Source organism: Puma concolor, chromosome A3 (assembly GCF_028749965.1).
Source record: "Puma concolor isolate L17-30 chromosome A3, mPumCon1.1.hap2, whole genome shotgun sequence".
NCBI classification, from domain to species: Eukaryota; Metazoa; Chordata; class Mammalia; order Carnivora; family Felidae; genus Puma; species Puma concolor.
The window spans coordinates 37,435,743-37,453,171 of record NC_141669.1 but is presented as its reverse complement, the minus strand read 5'-3'; the positions used below and the strand labels follow the sequence as shown (position 1 = coordinate 37,453,171).

The 17,429-nt window shown below is 45.4% G+C and overlaps 2 protein-coding genes across 10 annotated transcripts in view; one reads left to right on the top strand and one right to left on the bottom strand.

Annotated features, from left to right (window-relative positions):
• The window catches only part of ANAPC1 (anaphase promoting complex subunit 1), a 97,649-nt gene extending 94,173 nt beyond the window's left edge, over positions 1 to 3,476 (top strand). For all 5 annotated transcript variants that reach the window (XM_025927120.2, XM_086700560.1, XM_086700562.1 and 2 more), the window contains one exon: positions 3,104 to 3,476. In XM_025927120.2, coding sequence (XP_025782905.1) covers positions 3,104 to 3,219 — 116 coding nt within the window. In that variant the 3' untranslated portion in view covers positions 3,220 to 3,476. The remainder of the gene's footprint in view (positions 1 to 3,103) is intronic.
• Positions 3,477 to 10,991: 7,515 nt separating this feature from the next.
• Positions 10,992 to 16,550, bottom strand: LOC112864155 (putative speedy protein E7). 5 transcript variants are annotated; one of them, XM_086700558.1, is made up of 9 exons: positions 16,375 to 16,549; positions 15,895 to 16,007; positions 15,334 to 15,450; positions 14,953 to 15,147; positions 13,337 to 13,395; positions 12,901 to 12,986; positions 12,202 to 12,376; positions 12,012 to 12,109; positions 10,992 to 11,179 (listed from the first exon to the last, which is right to left on the bottom strand). In XM_086700558.1, the coding sequence occupies exons 1-8, from the start codon at positions 16,380 to 16,382 to the stop codon at positions 12,050 to 12,052; spliced, it is 813 nt and encodes a 270-aa protein (XP_086556684.1). In that variant the 5' UTR covers positions 16,383 to 16,549; the 3' UTR covers positions 10,992 to 11,179; positions 12,012 to 12,049. The 5 variants fall into 5 exon arrangements, with proteins under 5 accessions (XP_086556684.1, XP_086556682.1, XP_086556681.1 ...); XM_086700556.1 differs by having other exon boundaries at positions 12,012 to 12,376; positions 16,222 to 16,550; XM_086700555.1 differs by having other exon boundaries at positions 12,012 to 12,376; positions 16,375 to 16,550.
• Positions 16,551 to 17,429: the final 879 nt, after the last annotated feature.

Sequence of the window (17,429 nt, the reverse complement as noted above, 5' to 3'; positions counted from 1 at the left end):
GAGCCTAGAAGACTTCTTGATTTGAGGTGACAGATCCAAGAGTACAGGAAGACCCAAGGAGCTAGAGTTTACCAGATGGAATGCCAAAGAGAGAGTGCCAGATACCTGCAGAGGGTCACCCTCAACTATCAGAAGAGTACTTACTGGTCAGCACATGCATGTGAAGAAATTATTTGAGACTGGAGGAAGAATTGTCTACATGGATTACCAGTTGTTTACACAGGTTCAGGAACAGTGCCTGTTCTCACAACTTCATAATTTAAGAGGCAATAGATTCTCAGAAGGGTTTTGCTCTAGTAATGGGAAGCCCTAGACTAAATAGACCTGATCGTATTCTGGTCCTACCTAACAAATCTTAAAAGCGTGACACAAAAGGATCAAACTGTTTTTCAAGAAATGTAATTCTAAAGCAAAGCTCAAGAATATAGAAATACAAAAATATCCAGTACCCAACAAGGTAAATTCACGATATCTGATACACAAAGAAAGAGGAAAATAGAACCTATAATCAGATGAAAAGTCAATTACAACTGACCTGGAATTGACACAGATGTTCTAATTAGCAAACAAGGACATTAGAACCGTTCTTATAAGTCTATTCTGTATTTCAGAACCTTGAGAGACATAGAAGATACAAAAGACTGTAACTGAACTTTTTGAGATGAAGAGTACATTGAATGGGTTTAATGGGCAGATCAGACATTCCATAATAATAAATTAGCAAGCCTGAAGACATAGCACTAGAAACTGTCCAAAATTAAATGCAAAAGTAAAAGAAGAAAAAAAGGAAAACAAAGGAACAGAGCATTAAATATGAAGTAAGCTGTGGAACTTAAAACACCTAATTTACATGTGATTGGAGTCCCTGAAGAAGGGAGAAATTGAGGGGGTGGGGTGACAGAAAAAATATTTGAAGAAATAATGGCTGGAAATTTTCCAAATTCAGTGAATCCAAAGCATGAGAAATATGAATAAAATTACACTAAAGCACATTGTAACCAGATTGCCCAAGACTGGTGATAAAAAGCCTTAACAACAGCTAGAGGAAAAAGACATGTTACACACAGATAAAAATAAGAGTGACTGTGTATTTCTTGTAGGAAGCAGTGTAAGTGATAACTTAGTGGAGTAAAGGACTCAGGGGAAAAAAAAAAGTCTTGTTAGAATTTTATACCCAGCAAAAATATCTTTCAAAAAAAATGACCATGAAATAAAGCCTTTTTCAGACATACAAAGGCTGAAAGAGTCCAGCAGACCCACGCTACTGGACATGTTGTCTAGTAAGTCCTTTGGGCTGAGGGAAAATAATATTAGATGGAAATAGGGGTCTACACAAAGGAATGCAGAACTTTGGAAATGCTAACTACCTGGGTAAATAGGCAAGATTTATTTCTTTTAAAAATACTTTTTTTAAAGACAACAGAATAAAAATAATAACAATGTACTATGGGGTTTATAAAGCATGAAAAATATGACAACAGTAGCTCAAAGGCTGGGAAGGGAGAAATGGACGTACTGTTGGAAGACCCATATACTGATGGGTGAAGTGGTATAATCTCACTTGAAGGTAATCTTTGATAATTTAAAGGTGTATGCTGTAAGTCACAAAGCAATTATTGAAGTAAGAAAACAAAGTCAGAACTTACTGCAACAAAGGAGCTATAATGGAATCATAAAAAAAAAAACATAGAAAATACTCCATCCAGAAGAGGACGATGGGGAACAGAGAGCAGATGGAGCAAATAGAAAACAAATAGCAAGATGATATGTTTAAACCTAACCATTTCAGTATCACATTAAATGTAAATGGTCTGTTCGATTCCATAGTGTATCAGTATTTTGGGGTTGTTTCATATCTTCCTGTATGTTTTTATTCTCTGTGCATGGGTTTTAGCAAGGTCTGGGGAACACCATAGAGTAACAATTAAATAGGAAATTTGTCTTAATTACTGTTGAGGTTTATTAAACACATTTAATTCAGCTGATTGCAGAGGCCAATCAATAAAAGGAAATACTTAGGAGAAGTACTTGCCTTTCTCATATCCTGTGTAGCGGAACTCTTTCTTGTGTTAGTCATGCCTTTAATCAGAATGCCTCTTGATCATATCGTGAGACTTTTCTCTGTCCATCTTCATGAGATCTTGTGATCCTGTTCCCTCTGTTGTCTGCATGTCTGCTAGGATGCTTGCTGTGGCCTAGATGTGTAGGGATCATATATATGTATGTTGTGGGGCTAGGAGAAGAGTACTGGACAGTTGCATTTGGTGGGGTAGAGGCAGAAAGGAAGAGGATGCTTAATAGGATTTTTAGGTAATACACTTCCTAATTCCTTTAGAACAGTGGTTCTTAACCTTGGCTGTGCATCAGAATCACCTGGGCAGTTTTCAAACCTCCAGGTGTCCAGGCTGTATTCCACTTCTGAATGACGTTGGGATCTCTGTGGGGCCAAGGTTTGAGAACCATTGCTTCTTGGAGGTTGAGGCATTAAATTAAACTTCTCTGTGACTCCTTTTAAGCCTGTGTTCTTTTTTCAGGTATGTATTGAAGACATTGATTATGGTAGTTGAAAGTAGATAAGCACATTTATTAATTATATTTAAGTGATATATAATTAAATTATAGTAATAGTTTCAGATGTAGCTACAGGTCACTTTCTTTTTTTTTTTTTTTTTTAATTTTTTTCAACGTTTATTTATTTTTGGGACAGAGAGAGACAGAGCATGAACAGGGGAGGGGCAGAGAGAGAGGGAGACACAGAATCGGAAACAGGCTCCAGGCTCTGAGCCATCAGCCCAGAGCCCGATGCGGGGCTCGAACTCACGGACCGCGAGATCGTGACCTGGCTGAAGTCGGACGCTTAACCGACTGCGCCACCCAGGCGCCCCAACAGGTCACTTTCTGAAGTACAGGATGGATAAATTCAAACTTACATCAAATTATATTTTGATATGGGAAATTCAGAATTTAAATAGTGTCTTTGGGGAATTATTTTCAAAGGGAAGAATGTCAGCTTTAAATGTGATTGTGTCTGAAGCTTCCTCAAAAGGGTGTACAGCTGAATTTATTTAGAGATGTGACTTTCCCCCCCTTTCCATTTCTTTAGGGAGCACAAGCTTTGCTGAACTCCTCTTCAAGTTTCAACATCTGAAAATGCCAGTGCGAGCTTTGCTAAGATTGGCTCCTTTGCTTCTTGGAAATCCACAGCCAATGGTTATGTGATTGCGTCTGGTGGTAAACCTACCCTGAAACGTGACTTCTGCACAGAAACACGACCAAACAACGTAGTTGATGAAATGTTTATAAGTTTTATAATATAACTAGGGGGAATTGAGCTGCACAAACCTCAGTGTATTTTAATATCCAAGTGTTTTCAGTGTTCCAGAGGCTCTGTTGCTGTTGGCATTAACATTATATGATATATAAAAGTGAGTTAAAGTTTACTTTTGTAAATAAAGTTTTTTGGTTTGTTTTCCTAACTCTTGATGCTTACTTTAGTTTGGGGTTTCAGAGAATAAAAGAGCAGTGGGGGCTGGAGTGGCTATTAGTTTAGTTTTTTTTTTTCAAAAAATTTTTTGATGTTTTTATTTATTTTTGAGACAGAGAGAGACCGAGCATGAGCAGGGGAGGGGCAGAGAGAGAGGGAGACAAGGAATCTGAAGCAGGCTCCAGGCTCTGAGCTGTCAGCACAGAGTCTGACATGGGGCTCAAACTCACAGACTGTGAGATCATGACCTGAGCTGAAGTCGGACGCTTAACCGACTGAGCCACCCAGGCGCCCCTAGAGTGGCTATTAGTTTTTCAAGTCTTTCACCTGTGGCAATTCAGGTGCTGTGACTGTGCTCAAAAATGCAAGGTTTTAAAAGAAGCTCTGTCAACAAGTTTTACTCTGTGCAGCAAGGAAATGGTTTTTAGCATCTCCTAAGATGTCACAGTTTTCCTGTCTAAAATTAGTTTGTACTTGGTGTGACAGTGCCAGGCATCCTCACAGTATGAGCAGTCACCTTGTACAGGAGGACATTTCTGCCCTAATGAAGAACTTCCCAACACGAAGCCTGCTCTGAATAGAGAAAATATGAAATTCCCACTATTGAGAGGCCTTCAGAAATTATATTTAGAAATAAAAGTCCATTTCCACCCAGCATTTGGAGAATGTACATCTGTATCAAGAGTTGCTGGACTAAGTAATGATGAAAGATATTCACATAAAGCTGCCTCCAGCTTCAGGTTTCCAATACAGGAAGAAGAAAACTCCCTGCTGTCCGGATTCTGACATGTGCCCTCTGCTTCCTGAATGGCCATCAGTACCACACTGGCAAGATCCATTCAGTGATTTCACATTTCCACATCCTGAATTTTGCTCTTCAGCTTTTTTTTTTTTTTTTTAATTTTTTTTTTCAACATTTATTTATTTTTGGGACAGAGAGAGACAGAGCATGAACGGGGGAGGGGCAGAGAGAGAGGGAGACACAGAATCGGAAACAGGCTCCAGGCTCTGAGCCATCAGCCCAAAGCCCGACGCGGGGCTCGAACTCACGGACCGCGAGATCGTGACCTGGCTGAAGTTGGACGCTTAACCGACTGCGCCACCCAGGCGCCCCGCTCTTCAGCTTTAAATGTAAAGCTTAAAGTCAATAGAAATGTTTTCATTGAGATTTTGGCAAAAACCCATGTGGCATTTGCTTCTGCATTTACAAGGCACGTATCTAGAAGCACGTATCTAATTCCCTCTATAGACTCTCAATATTTCATCTGCAACGCTTGCCCAAGGACTTGCTCCTGCATGTACAATATAGACGAGATATGACTGACTAGAAGGGTGGAATGTGCTTCCCCTTCACATTTAGCTAGTTTTTTCTTTTCTTAAAGATTTTATTTTTTTTAAGCAACCTCTATGCTCCATGTGGGGTACGAACTCACAGACCCCTAGATCAAGAGTCACATGCTCCACCAAGTGAGCCAGCCTTAGCTGGTTTTTCTTATAATTAAAGATAAAAGACAAAAAAATTAAAATGGTAGATTACAGAAATTCCATTTGAATCAACACTTAAAGAACTCAGTATCTGAGTGACTGTTGCCACCTTTATTCTCAATTGTTTATAATTTGTATGCTTTTCTCTGATTGAAGAATTACTTGAGAGGCATTTATTTGCACACTATGGATTCTCCTATGTGAGGGGAACAGACATTAGAATGTTGTCAACAAAAACAAAAACCGGGCTTTCTCAGAGAAAGAGCCGAATCAAAGATTGTAGATCGCCTGGGAACAGCATTGTCTTGATAGTTCGGGACTAATAGGTGGGAGGGAGCAGAGAGAGTATTCTTGGCAGTCTTCTCTTGAGCAGGCATGCTAGGATCATCTAAGAAATGAATTCTATGTATATATGGGTTCTCGAAAAATGTGGAGAGTAACTCTCACCATCCAGAATATTTCAGCCTCCTCCGAGTTAAGTCAAGGGAAGAGCTGGAGAAATGCATTGGGCTTCTAAGGGTTTTGGCCCAGGAATGGCACATGTCAATTCCAATTACGGCTTGTTGGTAGGAAGTAGTCAAATCCATCTGCCTCGTGTGACTGCTCTTCTGGATGTCCATGAAGGGGACGAGAACCAGATGCTGGTGAGTACTAGTTACTTAATATCTGTCACAGTATGGTTCCTAACTTACTCATAATTCCCCACATTCATTTTTTTCTATTCACACAAATATAAATGCTTCCATAATTAGACATAATTAAAGAAACAGTAGTTACGGATATGTGTGCACGCACACATGCACACACACCGATTATCATCTCCCTGATGGGTGCTGACATCTGTGCTTCTCCCTTGAGTGTCTTGTGAAGAAGTGAAGGCACGAACTTGTGGGCAGCTCTGAGGCATGGATGCCAGCCCTAGCAGGAGCGTCCATTGGGTTCAGCCCTCCAGAGCCTAATCTTACTGGAGTAAGGCCACTTTCTCACCCTTTGTCCAGAAACCAGCTGACTTCATAGCTTACAGGGATCCTGGCTCACAGGATCTTCTGACATCCCAGAGGAAGCCAGAAGAAGCTGGCCTCATCTCTCAGCTTGATAATCAGCGTACAGACCCACTTGGTGGGAGGCCAGTGTGCCTGCTGGGCAGATAGGCCAGAGCTTGGAAGCTGGGATTCTGAATAGAAGCCAGAGTGTGTGGCGCCAAGGCAGCAATTGTCAGAGGAATGGACGTGTTGATTCTGATAAAAGCCATGTCAAAGCTCAATCTGAGGGACAGGAGAAGGCCAACGTCAGGAGAGGATGCCGGGAGCTGGGTGGAGTTGGAAGGCCATGGGTCAACTTGAGATCCAATGCAGAAGACTTTGTTGCCTCCTGCATACAGGGCTGGAAGCTTGTCTTCTGGGTTCCTCCGTCTTCATAGCACATTTTATAGAAAATTAGCTGTATTGAAGTTCTCTCCAAATGAGCTATGGAGGACAGGACAGGATTAGGTCACCTCTGTATCCCGAGCTATCTGCAGTTTTCAACCAGCAGTGAAAGGAAGCAGAGGGGAAGTTGGAGGGGCGGCTACTAAAAGGGTTTACCCAGGCTAGAGGCCTCTGTTAGCACTTAGCAGCACCCTGTAGATACCCATGTGGTTTACAGAACTTCCCAGGTGACTGTCTTTTCCTGCTTCCAAGGGCCAGCCAGGTTTCCCCCACTCAGAAATACATTGCTCGCTTCTCATTAGTCACAAGCTGTGGGAAAGTCTTTTTTGCTAAAGTGAAAGAAAAGCCCCTAAAACCGTATTGTTAATTCTTGCCTGTGGGTAAGGTCGGACTTGCCTGTTTGCCATCCTCTTGCTTTGCTCCCTCTTATGTCCTTGAATGAAAGGGCTGCTGGGATGGGGAGTAGGGGTTGTTCAGAGGGCAGGACCTTCAATCTATAGGCAGTTACATAAAATGTCAACATTGGAAGATCTCTCGGGTGGCCTCTGGTCCTGCCCCTCTTTCTAGAGCTGAGACCCCTGAGGCTCAGGGAGGGAGGTGGCTGGCCCAAGGCTGCACTGCTCCCCATCACAACCCTAACAAGCCTGGGCTTTCAGATCACACTGCTTCTAACCCCTGAACCGGGTTCATTACTGCCTTTTTTCGTAGCCTAGTAGATGCTGAGAAAGAGGCAGACTAAACATGAGTTAGAAGGACATTGCACCAGGCAGTTTGTGGACCCTTCTTTTCTCTCTGCATCTTTCAAAGAACAGAGGCCTTTGTAATTTCTTGGAATTAGATTGAGTTAGTCTACGTGTTGCTTTCTTGCTCATGTAACAACCACTTAAATTTGAAATTTCTCTTTCAGCTGAAAATATTTCTTCCTATTCTGTGGCACATTATAATATGAAATGGGAAATTTAGAAACAATTTATATTCAGTTCAATAAAATCAGTGAATGCCTATAAATAACTGCACGTTCATAATTTCCTCCTGCGTTTACTCCAATACTGAGGTGTGAAATCTGTTGCCTTGTCTCTGTAGTTAATGGATCCATCTCTAGTCTTACATTCAGGTATGCTGCGTTGTGGGGCTGTAGTCCATGGGCTTCCAGAACCTAGACATGCTAGATCATGATCTGGGGGATCCCATCACTGGGGAGACATCATAGGCGTTTGGAATCTAGTTAGGGTTACTCGTGGTTTTTCATTTGTCTTGCGTTCACATTTGTCCCTATTTTTCATTTAAGCAAGAATATTTTGTTCACTGTGTGCCATTCCAGAGACCAAGAAGATAGTCTCATCAACTGGAAATGTGGGTAAGTGTCCACAACTCTTCAACAATGGAAGAATCATTAGCAAACCCATTGTAATTAGCCTCTCTAGCTGCAGACTCCCTGTGCGGTAAGATCTAGAGGAGATGAGCACCAACCCCCACTTGAAATTTCTGCAGATCCCCAGAGGGCAGGGGGGCATGGGTGCTGTCTTGTGTCATCTTGCTCCAAACTCCCTCTCTGTTCCAATTTGTGGGTCATCTTACTGTGCCCTCTGTGTGGACTGATGTCAGTTCAGCATCTCACCACCTCCTCTTTGCTCAGCCTCCAGCTGTTTCCACGTGGGGCCAGGTAAGCGGGTGCCACTGTGAGGAGCCAGGATGCCCACGTGAGGCCTGAAGAGGAGGAAGAGGCGGCAAAGCCCTTAGTCTTCTGCACTTGTCACAGGCAGACATGAGGGCAGATGGTGACATCTGTGACAGGGGCCCCCACCCCTGAGTTTCTGGAGTTTTGCAGGGGCTTCTCAGTCCTCTGCTCCCCAAACCCTCTGTCTGCTTCCCTTTATCAACACCTTTTCTTCTTAGTTCCTGAGCAAACCCTGTGCTGCTATGTGGGACACAGTGACCTAGGTGTGAACTCAGCCCCATCCCTGAGTCCCATAAAAACCACTCACTACCACTTGGTCTCCCCTGGTTTTGCTTATGGAATTTCCAGCCCCTTGGCTATCTCCCAGTGGTGTTCACTTTCCTTTTCCATTACCAAACCCTCAGGTGTGCTCTGAAACCCCAAGATTTCGTGGCAATCCTATGATCCATGCACCAACTCATCTGGATGGTACCCATTTTGGGTCACAGTGTCAGTGACCGCCCCCGCCCCCCCCCCCCCCCCCCCCCCCCCGAGGGGCCTTGAGTTTCTCCCTAACACACTGAGGGGATTAACGGAAGAATGTATGGTCTTTCAGCTGAGTAACTGAGATGATTTGCATTGACCAAGTTTTGCGCCAAACTTCCTGGGACTGAGTCACTTAGATGCATGAGTCAGGAGAGAAACCACCTCTTAGCCCAACTATTTCTACCTTGGCCTTCTGGAGCTGCAAGGACTGGGTGTCACAGACAGTAAGTACTGTGATTATTTGTGACCGGATAGTTCCAGAGGACTCAAGAAGAAAGAAGAAAATGCTTTTCTTAGCAAATGCTTCTTTTCTTTTTTATTTTTATTTATTTTTTTATTTAAAAAAAATTTTTTTAACGTTTATTTACTTTTGAGACAGAGAGAGACAGAGCATGAACGGGGGAGGGTCAGAGAGAGAGGGAGACACAGAATCTGAAACAGGCTCCAGGCTCTGAGCTGTCAGCACAGATCCTGACGCAGGGCTCGAACTCACAAACCATGAGATCATGACCTGAGCCGAAATCGGATGCTTAACTGACTGAGCCACCCAGGCACCCCGCAAATGCTTCTTTTCTCAGCAAGAAGAAAATGCTAAGTGCTCGTGGGGTAGAGAGGGTTGAACAGCCACCATATTACTTCCTGAAAGGAGTTAGCTTCTTATGGCTTGACTGTGAAGTTCCTGGGAACCTTGTAGTTATCAGAAATTTCGTGGCAAAATCAGTCATTTCCATGGGAAAAAGACAGTAAAGAGGTAGATGGTTTTTGGTAATTGTAATTACTATCTAATAATTAGATTTCCTATCTAAAGTAGCTATACATATGTATCAATATATGTGTCTGTTTATCTACCTACCTACCTACCTACCTACCTACCTACCCACCCACCCATCGAGAGGACTGTAAAATCTGTGAACATCACTGAGCAAATCGAGCTGCAGTGGACCACCCAAGGCCTGTGGAGTGCCTGTAATGCTGGGCACCGACCCCCAGTTCCTGCCCCTCATCCCCATCCCAAGTATCCTTCTTAGTGTCTGAAGGGTTTTGCACCTGAGTGTTCCTTCCGTGGTATCAAGATCACAATCCCTACCCTCATTTGAGGGCGTTTGCATGGTATACCCCTGCCCCTCACCTTATTGTTAGCACCTCTGAATGATTTAAGGATAATGTCAGAGAGCTGGGTTTTGCTTTGCGAATCAATCTGAAAATCTTTTTCTTCAGGTTTATTAATTCAGATTTATTAATACAAATAATTTGATCTCAGTTGAGCCTCATTTTTTATATTTCTACTGTATTTCTTCTATTTATCATGTATCATTATTTGATCTGTTTTGTTTGCTCTCTTAAAATTTGTCATATTCATTAATGTGGCATTCAGGATGGCTTCTGTTTTGTGAATACATTTAACTCTAATATCTTCATAGGACTCCCTCTTTTTTTTTTTTTACCTCGGCTTCCACTGCCTTGTTTCTGGCCTCAATGGCACCCTGGGACCTCCCCACCTCTCCCCCAGGCAGCTGTTCATGAGCCCACTCCCTTCTCTCCCTTATCTCACTTTGAAATTTGGGTTATTTCTATAATGTCAGAGTGTATGATGGCATAGGACTCCCCCCTCTTACTCCCACTCTTGTTTCAGCCTTAGATCCACACATCAATGCCCTCCGTGCCTCTGCTGGTCTGCTCTCTGGAGTTCCCTACCGTCTCTTCATTGGGTAAAGCTGTTTTCTAGCAGATTGTCAGGAAGGGCTCCAAGGACAACTGTCCCCAAGATGCTGATTGTCTACAACGGCCTCTCTGCATCCTCTCTCCCAATGTGTTTCTCCCCTTCCTGTCTCCTCCTCTTTTCCTCACCATCTTCTAGTGGTTTCTTTGGCCTCTTCCTTCACTTCCTCCTCAGTGGTCCAGGTCTCTTCCCGGACTTTCTGTCCCTCTCCCTCTGCCTGGCCTCAGTCTCTGTAGAGGCTCCTTCTCTGGCATGTTGACTCTTTTGGTCTCCCCTCCATGTTACTACTGTACCCTTCCAGGTTATCCAGGGGTCAGGGCCTTTGCTGGCTGACACCCACTGGAAGGTTGGAGGGTCACCGTGCTATTCAGGCTGCGGTGGTCCTGGCTCTCCCTGCACCCTCTTTCCTGCGAAAGCTGGAGGCCCGATGCTATCCCTGTGTAGCTCCCAGAGGCTGCGAAGGAGGCAGCAGCTTGGTGTCGGGGCAGGGGGAGGCAGGGGTTGGGCGGGAGCTACAAGAAAAGAAAGCGAGATCGGAGTGGAAGAGGCAAACTCTCGAGTGAGGAAGTTCTCATCAGCTCACCACAAGGTGCATGTTGGAAAGGGGCTCAGGCAAAATCAACTGCCACCCTCATTGCTCTTACAAGTGACCAGACCCAAGAGCAGCCCCAGTACACATTATTTGTCTCCTTTTTATTGTGGCAGTCATTCTTTGGCATATTGAGGTTCTGACATATATAATAGTTGTTTGTCCTCAAGGAAAAAGCCTGTGGATGAATTAAACTTTATCCTAAACTTGGTTTATCACAAAGCACACTTGACCTTCTTTCTCGTAGGATGAGAATAGGCTCCATCACATCCTGCAAAGAGGGGAGGGGGGAGCTCAGTTCACAAGATTATTCTAGTATAGCCATGTCCCCAGGCAAAGGATTCCTGATGCATTTCACCGAAGATCTCCCCTGACTTCAAGTAAACCCAAATATAAAAACTAAATTTAAACTAAAGAAAACATATTCTAAAGAGTGGATGCTAGTCAAGTGATTGTTTTCTATAAATGTGTCATCTATGGTGTACTTCCTCACAGTTCTGTGGGCTTGTTCCCCCCCCTCCTCTCCCCCCCCCCCCCCCCCCCCAGCAATTTTATTTCTGCAGAGACCAGGAGCCCTGGGAACTCCTTCTGTCCATGACATGGTGAGACCCTGACATATCCTTCAGGGACCCAGCTACTAGGCTTGCTTCATGTGGGAGCAAAACAAATACCACTTTTGATCACATGCTGGAAATAATCTGTCTTTCCTCCCAAGAGCCACCAGGGTAACAGCCCCTTTTCCAGAAAGGATGACTTCAGTGTCTTCCATTTATTTATGTTTAAAAATTGGCAACTCAGGTCGAAAACCCTGCAGAAGTTTTCATTACTTAGATCAGCATTTCCAGGAGCTTTCCAAAAAAATTTTTTGATATGCAAATTTGGATCTTGTGTTGCTTACATGATTCCATAATGAAAATCATTTGGAGAATTTTAATATAAGCACAGGTAATTACTTACTTTACCACAGGAGTTCTCAGAGCCCTTACTATGCTAATATGCATTAAGGGATGCTATACTGCTTCCTCTTCATGCCAGCCTAGGAGGTGACCGCAAGGGCATGGAGGGTGGGGTTGTCCAACCCTGCAGAGCCCCGGGGCACTCACCGGGACCACCTGCAGCCCCCGTTCTGTTCCCTGGGGACCTAGGGGGCGCACTGGCGTGCCCGACTCCAGACCCAGTGATGTGGGTTCTGGGCCTGGATCTGAAAGGGAAACAGCAACGTAAGCACTTGGAGAAAGGACCCAGCCCCACTGCCTCTGGGCTGTGCCTCCTGGCCCTCGTCCCCCCACAGACCTCCTCACACAACTCCGGGGTGACCCAGGCTCGGTGCCCCATTGCATGGAAGAACTCCACCTTCAGCTTCAGGAACTCCTTGTAGAGTTCCGGCCAGTGCTCCCTGCCCAGCAGGAACTGGAAGATGCTCCGTTTGGATGTGGGGTTGTCCTCCTCCATGTCGGAGGCAATGTAGCTGCCATGGGAAAAGCAGGGAAGCTTGGCAGGCCCCAGTGCCCACAGCCAGCCTCAGGCAGCACAGTGGGGAGAGTCTGCGGAGGCCACACCGGAGGACCCGGTGCCTGGGTTGGTCTATCCAGGAGGGAGGGTCCGGGAAGCCCTCTCTGCAGGGCGCCTGGGTCCAGAGGGACAGCAGGACTATCCTCAACACTAAGCCTACAGGACCCATGCTGTGCCTGGCCCGAGTCAAGGTTCTGGCTGTCTGCCATTTCCCTGTGGCCTCCTCTCTTGGGTCACGCAGTCTCTGAGCAGCCAGTGGTGTTTCCTGACTCTTCTTTATCACAGGACCTTGCTCATTGCCTTCCTCTCCCCCAAGAATGTCTGACCCCTGAAGACCTTTTGTCTGGTCTGCGGCCAAGAGGGACTACCAGTGGGGACTCTCTGGCTCATAGCATGGCCACGCACCCAGGTGGGCTGGTGAGGCTGTGGGAATGGGGGGTTTGGGCAGAACTGAGAACAGGCCCCCAGGGAGGCACTCACAGGGCCAGGAAGAAGTGGATCCTGTTGTAGAGGTGTCCAGGCAGCCCGACACGGCCAAAATATTCCACCACCATGGAAAGCAGGTACTGTGTGGAGTAGAAGGCAGGTGAGGGGTGAATAGAAGGGTGAGAGTGTCCTGCACAGGCCATGGGTCCTGCCCCATCCAACGGCCATAGTGGGAAACCCTCAGCAGAGGTGGAGGAGGGAGGCTGTGCTGAGTCCCTTTGGCATGTGGAGGGGAGCCGACGGGAAGGCCAGCAGAAGATTCCAGTGGGCAGGGCAGGCCACGGGCAGTGTGTCCTTTCCTTCTCTGGCACTGAGAGCAGATCTCTCTAGGCCTTCTCCTGCCTGGGCAGAAATCTGGCTCTCTGTTCTTGCCCTCATGGGGTGGGGACTCTGTAGACCCCTCGGTCCCTCATCATTATGCAGCAGATACCTTATCAGACACTTTGAGGAAAATGTCAGCTTCCAAGAAGCTCTGGATAACAGGATCCTCTGCAAAGGAAGGGAAAGTGATGAGGGCCTTGGGGCAACCCTTCTGGGAGATGTGAGTGAAGGGCTGTGGGACATCCCAGAGGGAAGGAGGAAAACCGGAGCCTCTCCAGGTTCCTTTGTCTCATGGAAGTGGAGGCAGCCTCCTTTCTTCCAGGAGGCTTATGAGCCTTAACATTAGTAATAGCTGCTATTCCTTCCACTGGCACCTGTATTGTGAGTTTCAAATGTGGGGCATGGAGTTTGCTATTATAATTTAATCTTCCATGTGATGGCAGGGGGCACATTTTTTTTTTTTTTTTTTTTTTTAATCACAGAGATGTGACCCGGCTCTCAAAGCTTAACAAATTTGCCTCAAGCCAGAAGCTTGCATGTGGCCATGGGTCTCTGTGACACCACATCCTTGTCACTTTATCATGCTGTGACTGTCCAGAGTTTCCCTGCCCCACCTGATTAACTGAGCACCCTGAGCCTGTGGTGGTGAGTTTGCAGCCTCCCCACCCTCCAACCCGAGGCACTAGGCACCTGCCCCTTCTCTCCTGGATCTGCCTGCTTCCCAAAGATAATGATATGGCTTCCCCTGCTCCCAGAAGGCTTGTTGGGGATTAGAGGTGTCCCCTGGAGGCCCCATTTTCCAGTGAAGACCTGAGAATGTCCAGTGCTGTGTATCCCCCATTCCTTGCCTGGGACAATGATATTTGCACAGTGGGGATGGAGGAGTCATGGATCATTTCGTGCTCCTTGACCCCTCTCCAGTCAGTCTGGATCTCTTCAGTAGAATGTTCTGTGATGATGACAATGTTCTATATCTGTATTGTTCAATATGGCAGCCATTAGGCATGGGTGGCTACCACACTCTTGAAATGTGGCTCATGAGATCGAGAAACTGAATTTTAAAAGCTTATTGAATTCACTTAAAATGACATTTAAATAGCTCCATGTGGCTAATGAATGCTGTATTGGACAATGTGATCTCAGTGTTGTCCCTAAATATGTGACACTCAGTCCTGCCTCTGGTCCTGATGCCACCTTCTCAGACAGACCTTCCCTGAGTACTCCATTTCATAAAGCTCCCCTATCCTTGCTCAGGCCCCATCTCCAGGCATCATTGCCTTTGAAAAAATTTATGTCTTCGCGTTTGTCATTGGCTGAGAGCAGCCTATTTCTGTATGAGGTTGTTTTTTGTCTCCCCGACCTTGAACACCAAGGCAGCAAGATCTAGGTTGCCTTTTCATCACTAATCTCTAAAATCTTACTTGCAGGGAATACATGACTCTATCTCAGTGGGTAGAGGAGGGACCCCTTGGTTGGTTGTGAAATGTCTTGACAGTTGAGGACTCCCTAGTGTGACCCTTCATCCTCTCCCTCCAAGAACTTGTCTCAGAGAGGAAGAAACTGCCAACTCCACAGAAGAAGCAGGGTCGCTCTGTGTCCACACCACCTGGACACCTTAGAGCTTAGCACCTGGGGGAGGTTTGAGCACGATCCCAGAGCCACTGCCTCCCACATGATTTTCAGCTCAGCAGGGCCCTGAACGCTCCGTCAGCCCAGAGCACACACCCAGAAGTCGGTAGAATGCTTCTTGGTCTTCAGGACGGTAACTGGGTCTTCTCCTCTTGTTCATCCTGAGTTTTGTCCCCTCAACATGATTGACAGTCCATATGTTCTTCTGCCCCCTCTTCTTCCAGGACTTCAGCTCAGAGAGAGCTTCAGAGGTGGTGGAATTGGAGGCCGGGGCACTTCTCTCCTGGGTCCCTGCGGGAACAACAGACTCGGTCATTCGGAGTGTGTGGATGTGACCCACCTGAGAAGTGGGGTCCTTTCATTGCAGCTCACTCTGAAGACTGGACCCAGCCTTGTGAAGATAAGATAACAAGTGATTTACTCGGCATTAGTTGATGCTTGGTGCAGGGAAGCTGAGGGATGCCTAGGGACACATACCTGCCTTCACATCCGTCCATCTCCTCTTCTTCTGGCCTCTCATTGTCCTGGCTCTCTGCTCAGGGACAACCTCTGAAGATGCAGAACTGGAGGCCAGAGGGCTCCTATTCTGTGGAGCTGCAGAGAGAAAGGAAGGACCCTGTGTCATCATAGGGGGCCCACCCGGGAAATGCGAGGCCCTTCCTTGCCCACTCACCTTGAGAATTTTGCATGTGACATCTGAAGGGATAAGAGAATGACCATCACCCCTTTGCCCTTGTCTATAAAGGAGGGTAGGAATTGAGCTATTATTTCCCTTTCTTTGCCAGGCAAAATCTACTCTCCTGTGCCTCTTTCCATGGATCATTCTGCCTGGGGGAAGTTCTCTAGTCCTAGCTGTCTTTAATAGGTATAAAAGTGAACATGATAGTGACCTCCCTGTCTCACCCTGAACACCCTTTCTCCTGCCCATGCAGATCCAAACACATGAGAGTAGAGAGGAGGAAGGAGAGAGGAGCTATGGTCTTCTATCAGTTTCATTCATTCTGAAACCAGGGTTAGAGGCCAGATGACCACGCACACCTGCCTTCCCTTCCATGCACACCCTTTTCTTCTGACTCTTCTTTGCTGCGTCCTGTTGGCTTGGAGCAGTCTCTGAGGCAGCCGATGTGGGGCCCAGAGGGGTCCTGTCTTCTCTGCATACAAAAAGAGGGAAGGGATCAACCTGATTCTGACTGGCCATTTCTGTTTGCTTAACCTGCTCCTTGTGAAACCTGATAATTATTAGAATGGTAAAAATAGCTAACAGTTATTGATTGCTTGTTGAACTTCCAGTATTGATCAATAATACATAGAGAATGACCTCATTCAATCCTTATAATGATCTGTAAGGTGAGATGTATAGCTTACCTGATTTACAGATGAGAAAATGGTGACTTAACTTGTCTAGGATGTGTTCCTTGACTGTGGCTAGAGCACTTTGGATTTGGGATTAGAACTTGTGGTCTGACCAGTGCTCAAGGGAAGAATGGCCAGGGGCAGTGATAGTTGAGTCTCAGTTACCTTTCCATGAGGGCCAAGCTGGATGGTCTTACACACCAGTCTAGTACAGGAATGAGCAACACTCACCCAGAACACACGTCCTGGCTCTCTCAGGATCTAGGCCCCTCACACTTACTCAGAGCACAGCCTCAGAACAGTGTGAGAACACTGACTGTAGCCAGGTGTTTGAGATCAAATGGCTTCTAAGATTCCAGAGCCCTTGCCCCAAGTCACTGATGACATCACACCATTCCACTAGGAGCTGCTCTTTGGTCTATAAAAGGTGCTCGAGGAAAAGGCGATGGGCCTCAAGGGGAGGGGAGTTAGTATCCAAGCCAGAGGACTGGACTCAACCTCCTCTTATCCCAACATTCTCTCTGCTTTGAAACTCATCTTGTGTTTAATCAAATCGATTAATGATTCCCAATGAAAGCAATGCATCCACATATTAAAAACTGAGAAAGCACAAACTTGAAAGCTGATTAGTTCCTCATCCATAATAAAAGTAATTCACATAGTCACGCATCATTTTGAACATCTTTTTCGCATGTATTTGCCATCTGTATATCCTCTGGTGAAATTGAATTGTTTCCTTCTTTACTATTGCATTTTGAGAGCTTTTTATGTATTCTGGATACAAGTCCTTTGTAAGATCCATGGTTTGCAAATATAGTAAAACCTTGGTTTGTGAGCATGATTCATTCTGGAAACATACTTGTAATCCAAAGCACTTGCATATCAAAGTGAATTTCCCCATAAGAAATAATGGAAACTCAGATGATTCGTTCTAGCACCCAAAAATATTCATATAAAAATGATTACATACTGTAATATAATACAAAATAAGAAAGAAAGTACAAAATATAAAGAAAAATAAATTAACCTGCACTCACCTTTGAAAACCTTTGAAAACTTTCGTGGCTGGGAGACAAGAGAGAGGAGGGTTATTGTGTTGGACGACTTTCACTATCACTAACAGAATCATTACTATCTATTGACTCAATGGAATCTTTTTCTTTTTGTGCAACTTTAACAAGGAACCTATCTAATGGCCTAGAATGAAGCAGAGCATTGCT